General features: G+C 45.2%; 1 protein-coding gene across 1 annotated transcript in view; it reads right to left on the bottom strand.

The window, feature by feature from the left end:
* The window catches only part of CFAP53 (cilia and flagella associated protein 53), a 21134-nt gene that overhangs the window by 9209 nt on the left and 4367 nt on the right, over nt 1-7558 (bottom strand). Inside the window, exons 2-3 of the mRNA XM_017734338.1 lie at nt 6551-6780; nt 4110-4286 (exon numbers count right to left, since the gene is read on the bottom strand). Coding sequence (XP_017589827.1) covers nt 4110-4286; nt 6551-6780 — 407 coding nt within the window. The remainder of the gene's footprint in view (nt 1-4109; nt 4287-6550; nt 6781-7558) is intronic.

The raw sequence follows: 7558 nt of genomic DNA, 5'->3' as shown, positions 1-7558 counted from the left end.
GGACGGGGCTTGGAGCAGCCTGGGACAGTGGAAGGGGTCCCTGCCCATGATGAAGATGACTTTTAAGGTCCCTTCCAACCCAAATCATTCCATGATAAGATGCTGTAATTCAGTGCCAGTGCAGGATGGTGAAAAGGGATGGTTGTTTTACCTCTTGGATGAGACAGGAACCTTCTGACCACTGTTTAACCCAACATTAAAAGCAGAAAGCAGCACAGGGATGTGCATGCCATGAGCCACAGCACATTCCAAGGAGTGCCCCTGCCTCCCAGTAGGTCAACAAATGTACTATGTCATTGATGGTCCTCTTATGTTTTACCACTGGAATCTATCTTTCATCTCCTGGGCGGCAGTTAGTGGTGATTAAAGAACACAGCACTAATTAGTATTCATGAAAAACATATTTCTCAAATGTTGTGAGGGAAACATGCCATTATTAAGATTCGAAATCTTACACCATTAGCAATAACTGTATTACCTTAACCCAATGGGTTCAAAGTTCTCTCAGCATTGAAGGAATAAAGAACTAGTTATTCTTTTCTGTGACTACAAACTAATCTGATATATATTGAATTCCCAGGGGGGAGTAGAAGTTAATTATGTTCAGCATTGTTAGAATTTTAATATAAAATAACCCTGTAATTGCTTAATTTCATCAAAATAATTCCCTCAAAGCAGCTTTTACACCAACCTATAAACATCTGCTCCCCCAGATGGTGGGTTTTCTTCCTCACTTTGCTATCCTAAGCTTCTTAACATTAAAACTGTGCCTGGATGCAACTACTTCCCAAAGACAGAACCTCCCCAGTTATTTATTCATTTGATGGCTGCAGCACGAAGCTGCTGGGATAACAACATTCCCCACAGGGATGCTTCTGATGTTACCACAAGAAAGAGGATGTGATATGTGTTTTATGCAAATGTTAAGACATTGCAGTTTTCTTTAAAGTTACCAGTGATGAACATGCCCTCAGGCGAGCACTGGCTGAGTATCTTCTCAGATAAGGGGTAGCCCTCCCTGGAAATGAATTCCAGCAGGACTCCAGCGGTCCAAGCCTTGTCCCCTCTGTCACCTAGTGACAAAGGACTCCTCCTGGTTAACATTACTACTGAGGAGCTGTTACACCTGTACCTTCAGGCCATGGCAACCAGCCCACAGAGCTCCTACAAATGCTGCCTTTTAGTGCTCTGGAATAATGTATGACAGTGTAGGAGCTCCTATACCTCAAGGTTTGAGAATCCATACCTGCAAAAGAATGGGGCACCTTGCTTGGAGTTAAAGGAAATACAAACAAGTCTGTATCAGGTTTCAGAAGGACATTCAAAATAGTTGTAAATCCACAGGCAAAGAGAAACAGAAAATTATATGTATATCCACCTGCTACTGGACTGACTTGCCAGGGCTCCTGGGAGTGCCCTGCGGTAATAATTTCCAAACGGGGGCATGCAGGAAGAGAATATGTTTTGTACCATTAATAAATAACATTAAAAAGTAAAAAATAGCATTTATTTCATCTTTACCTCACCCTTTTAAATTTCTTTTTGTGCATGTGTTTTATCACGTACACAATATACCAGCAGAGTATATTGTTACATATTTATATAGTTCATAAATAAATGTATTGGGGTGAGTGTTAAAAAGCTTTTACAGCTAGTGGGGTGCAGTCCAGGAGGATTGGAGCCCATTCCCCGAGACAGGCTGTGACACAATTACAGACTCCGAATTGTGGATTTTCGGTAAGTGTTGGTCTCCTGAGCAGCAAATCCTGCTCCCAGATCTCTGCCTGGACCAAGATGGTTTAGGAGGAAGAGTAACATCTAACAGACAGAGAAAAACAGACCTGGGGCTACTTAAACAATACAAATACATGCAAATTGAGATATCAAAAGCTATCAATCTAATCAGAATCAACCACCACAGCAGAGGCTTCCTTTCTCACTGGAAAAGGACATAGAACAAAAGATTTCAGAATATAACTAAACATATCCATGAAGACAGATACCTGTCACAGACAAGGTCAACTGTTGTCAGCTGGTGTTTATCAGAGTTCGTTCTTTTATAGGAACCTTAATTTAAAAGTAGAAAGGGACACAGCTAGAGGAACTAACCATGGAATGTATTCCCATTACATCAGGACAGTCAAACAGAAGCTGTATTTGCAAAGATACCGCAAGACTGCCACTCACAACAGCTGTGAAGAGAGATGCTTTCACTGCCTCCAAATCCGCTGAAAACCTGCAGCCATCAGAACGCCAGCAGTAAAGCTTCAGCAACACTTTTTAATGGGATGCTGTGTGGTATGAATATTGCTTAGATCCCAGAGCAGAGTGGGAAAGGTAAAAGGATAATAATAGGATGAAATAATCCCATGAGACTGAGTGAACCACAGATCAGCAGGGGTACACCAGGAAAACAAAGGACCTGAGACATTAAGACAGGCAACTACAGCATGAAAGTTCAAGTATGTGTCACCAGATGATGCAGTTCAGTGGTGTGATTCATTTTGCAATTAAACTGTCTAAAATTAGACATCTAAACAGGAATCTACATATGTGCTAAATTCCCACTCTGATCGATGGGAACCTAATTAAAGTCAGTGGAGGCTGGGGTGCAGTTCAACTGACAGGACAGGATAAACCTGTTTGAGGCTGACTTTAGGTTCCTGTAACTGTCCTGATTTCAGTGAAGTTTTAAATGGAACAGGAATGCAGATTCCCAGTGAATATAAAGATACCAACACTTAGACACCTACCTTTAGGTGTCTACATAACATCTCCTCGGTGTGTTGTGGCATTTAAGTAAAACTTTATAAAATGAAGGCCTTGCTGCCTTTGTAAAATTACGGCTCAGGCCTGTTACTTTGGCTAGAGAAGGACTGTGAGAAAAGTCTGTGAGAAGAAAAACAATTAGTTTTTACCCATGAGAATGTAGTATCAATAGAAGCAAGAAAGTTAAACAGCAGGAGGAAACAGCAACATATTAACAGCACCCGTTATTCTTCTGAATGCTTGAATGCTTATGCTGTCGGTAGCCAATGGTAGTATGTTGTAGTCAGTAATAGCCAAGGAGTCTATTGTAGTAGTTTAGCAGCCAATGAACCTGTAACACGAATGATAACATACAAAAGGTGTATAAAAGAGGCTGCTTTGTTTAATAAACAGCTTTTTGCCCCTTGAAAGAGGCACTGTCCGTGTGTGTCATGACTGCCCCAACAGCAACAGTGTGTAAAACAAGATACAAGTACAAAATAAAAGGCAGTCCAGCAGCATCCCCTCCAAACCACTTTAAAAGTGAGTTTCAACCACTTTGTGTGATAGACAGAGAACAAATCCGAAGCTGCAAAAAGCAAGGGCCACATTTTCAAGCCACCATGTGAAGTTAGGCAGTGTATGCACTTCTAACACCTGTCTAAGACAATAACCCCCACATTTAAACAAACGTTTACCTGTGAAATTAGTTAATTAGAGTTTATGCACAAGTGAGAAGCTGGTGGTATAGATTTCACAGTACCTTGGGAGACTGGGAAAGACACTCCAAATTATTACAATTAAATAACATTATTATTTCTTTCATCTCTCCCTCAGAAAACCAGATTTCCAAGAATGGGACAAGGCAGATTTCATGCCAAGGCCCCAGGTCCTAATAAGCACCTGCAAGTTACTGCTTTCAGTCAGGAATATTTGGCACAAAACTTCAGGCTGCATTAAAACCTTAGCTGCAGCTGCTACTCTTGAAAAGTATGCAATAAATAAAAACACTGTCTTTTTGGATAATCTTAACATTTCAGGGATCTTTGACATATTAGCTTAGTAAGCATGATTCAGGCCAAATTAACCTTCCATGCACCCTGTTCACTCCAACAGTACAAAGCTGGAACAGGACTTACAAAAAGGGCTGACTTGGCAAGTGGAAGCACAGGGATGCTCACATGGGACAAGGAGGACACACTACACTTGCAAGAATTAACTGCTTTGATTTTTTCTGTCTTACTGTTCCAGTCACATTCATCTTTCCTTCGTCAGTTTATTACTGCCACCTTCTTTTCAAATTGTCCCTCTATATTTACTTTGGGCAAATTCTCTTTTGTAAGATATTTTTATGGCAATACCTGAACTGTTGCTCTCGTTTTTCAGCCACCACTTGTAGTCTTTCTTGCTCCCTCTTCTCTTTCAGTAATTTTGCTTGTTCCTTCATTTTTGCTTCCTTGTCCTGTGCCTTTTCTTGATCAAGTGCTTTCACTTCAGCAAAGTGCCTACTTTCCTCTGCCTCCAGAAAGTTACGAAGCCTGTAATGAAAACATTTGAATAAAAGCTAAATCAATCCTTCTGCTGAAGGATAAAGTTTTAGTGTATTTGTTATTAACACAAAATGGGTACTGGGCTCCTTTCAACACTTCTTGTAAATGCGAAAGATGGGAACATCAAATTTTAACTTGGGGATCACTCCTGTTGTGTCCATCGAGGGAATCTTACAGCACAACATGAGTGATTCTGTCCAGGCACGGTTTAAACTCCTGATCTTACAAACCCACTTTCAAAGCTGCTTTACAACTTCAGTCTCCCATTCATCAGATTCTTCTAATTCTCAGACTACATTTGTCACCAGCTGACAAAATTCAATTTTGTACTACTGTTATCCTTCAGCATAGACCCACAGAATCTCCTGAGCTGGAAGGGACCCACCAGGATCATCCAGCCCAGCCCCTGGCCCTGCACGCACACCCCAAAATCCCACCCTGGGCATCCCTGGCAGCGCTGTCCCAACGCTCCTGGAGCTCTGGCAGCCTCGGGGCCGTACCCGTTCCCTGGGGAGCCTGGGCAGTGCCCAGCACCCTCTGGGGGAAGAGCCTTTCCCTGATATCCCTCCCTTCTCTATGCATCTATAATTGTATCTTCTCTCAAAACGACCTTTTGCTATTTTAGCATCACTCCACAAAACACGTCATCCTGAATTATCTTTGATGAGAAAATTATGTCAAATTGGCAATTTTTAAACACACCATCATTTATCTCCCTGTTAATCCCAGCAATGAGAAACCTACAAGGGGCTACAGAATCCAGAAATCACCAATTTCAGCCCAAATACCGCAGTGTCTCAGCAGAAAGGGAGCTGGGGGTCCCGGCAGACAAGCGGAGCACAAGCCAGCAATGCACCCTTGTGGCAAAGAAAGCCACTGGCACCCTGGGCTGCGGGAGGAGGAGCACTGCGAGCAGGTCCAGGGAGGGCATTCTTCGCCTCAGCACTACTGAGACCCCACCCCGAGTGCTGGGTCCGGGTCCAGGCTCTGCAGCACCAGGACACAGCCTTACTGGAGGGAGCCCAGTGGAAGGACACTGAGGGACTGAAGCATCTCTCCCAAAGGGAGAATCTCCCCTGAAGTTCCTTCTCTCCTGAGAGAGCTGGGACTGTCCAGCCTGGAGAAGAGAAGGTGCAGAGGGATCTTACCAATGCACATAAACACCTGAAGGGAGGCAGTGCAGAAAAGACAGACACCTTCTCCTCAGTAGCGCCCAGTGGCAGGGCAAAGGGCAGTGGCCACAAATTAAACCATGTGAAATTCCAAATGGAAAGCAGAAAACACCTTTTTTTTTTCTGTTTATTGTGAGTGTGGTCCAATACTGGACAGGTTGCCCACAGAGGTGATTCAGTCTCTGTGTGTGGAGACAAGCAAAACCCAAATGGACACGCACTCCTGGACAACCCGCTCCAGGTGACTCCAGGGTTGGACCAGATCATCTCAGGAGGTTCCTTATAACCCCAGTGGTTCTGTGGAATCCATGTACAATTCCCCTGAAGGCACATCAGACCAGGACACCAAACTGACAACCTTCACAGCTCCAAAGTCACTTGACATGAAAGAATAACTCAGAAATTAAACCACACGATTTTTTCCAAACATCAATGAAGCACAATTCTGCTCTTCGCATGGCAGCAATGTGCTTCACCTCTAATATTTTTGAAAGACTTCTGAAAATTTTTTATTTTTTCAGCTGACCATGCTGAAAAGTGTTACTTGTAGGACCTAAACATCAGCTTGATGAGTTTACAACAAAACCCCCAGTTAAACTGAGAACCCTCAGTTGAACTGAGAGAATTTCTGACACTTTGCTACCCAAAGAAGCTGCAGATGTCCACAGCAGGGTGGGTGGTACTAGATGATCCCTTCCAACCCAAACCACACTGGGATGCTATGATTCTGTGCCCCATCCCTGGAAACGTTTCAGGCCAGGCTGGACAGGGCTTTGAGCAACCTGGTCAGGTGGGAGGTGTCCCTGCCGGGGGACTTGGAATGAGATGAGCTTTAAGGTCCCCTCCAACCCAAACCATTCCGCGACTTTATGATTATATCAAGGTACTCTTCATTCCCTTTAAAAACCAAGCAATGAAAGTGCTATACTACTACTTTTATCCTTCCATGCGTCAGACAGGAGGCTCCAAACGCCACCTCCGCTGCACTATGTCTGAACACATATCACTAGTGCCCTGCCCTCTGAGCACACAGTGAAGCTGAAAACAGCAGGGGCGCTGCACCGGCTACTTGTTTGCTACCTCTCTCTTCTCACATCGATCTCCTCCAGGTACTGCTGCACAGTTGCCCGGACCTTCCTCTCGGCAGCGCGGTGCATCCATTTGTCCTCGCCACCCTTCTGCCAGTCGCAGACATTGCGGTAGTGGTGGAACACCCGCAGGGCACGTTCTTGTTCACAGTGCTCCTCCTCCCGCACCCTCTCGGCCAAAATCGCCTCCTCGACGATGTCTCTCTTGGAGGGCTTGGCTATCTACAAGAGAATGGAAATGGAGAAAGCGTGGAGACGTCACAGCACCATTCCAGGATCTGCAAGGGCCTACAGTGAATTCAGAGAGGGGCTATTTATCAGGAACTGAAGTGACAGGACAAGGAGGAATGGGTACAAAGTGAAAGAGGGAAAATTTAGGCTAGATATAAGAAGAAATTATTCATTGTGAGGGTGGGGAGGCCCTGGCACAGGGTGCCCAGAGCAGCTGTGGCTGCCCCTGGACCCCTGGCAGTGTCCAAGGCCAGGCTGGACGGGCCATGGAGCACGCAGGGACAGTGGAAGGTGTCCCTGCCCATGGCAGGGGGTGGCACTGGATGAGCTTTAAGGTCCCGTCCAACCCAAACCACCCATGGGTGAAAACACAAACTGTTAATCTCGGTGTTTCTCAGTTGAATTCATGACCATGTAAGTACCTAACACCAAATTATGAGTTCAGGGTAATTAGGGGGTAATCACAGAATCACTGAGGCTGGAAAAGAGCTCCAAGATCATCAAGTGCAAGCTGTGCCCGATCCCCACCTTGTCACCCAGCCCAGAGCACTAAATGCCACGTCCAGTCCTTCCTTGGACACATCCAGGGATGGGAGCTCCAACACCTCCCTGGGTAGCCCGTGCCAAGGCCTGAACGTCCATGCTGTGAAGAAATTCCTCCTAAATTAGACAAGCCCTGCCTACACTCCCAGCCCACACAGCACCAGGCTCCTCGGGACCTTCAAACACAGCAGCGGGCGCCCCAGGACCCCCCCCCCAGTACCGGGCG

Source organism: Corvus brachyrhynchos, unplaced genomic scaffold (genome assembly GCF_000691975.1).
Source record: "Corvus brachyrhynchos isolate BGI_N302 unplaced genomic scaffold, ASM69197v1 scaffold285, whole genome shotgun sequence".
Taxonomy (NCBI): Eukaryota; Metazoa; Chordata; class Aves; order Passeriformes; family Corvidae; genus Corvus; species Corvus brachyrhynchos.
The sequence above is the reverse complement of the archived record's forward strand: the minus strand, read 5'-3'. Positions and strand labels throughout refer to the sequence as shown.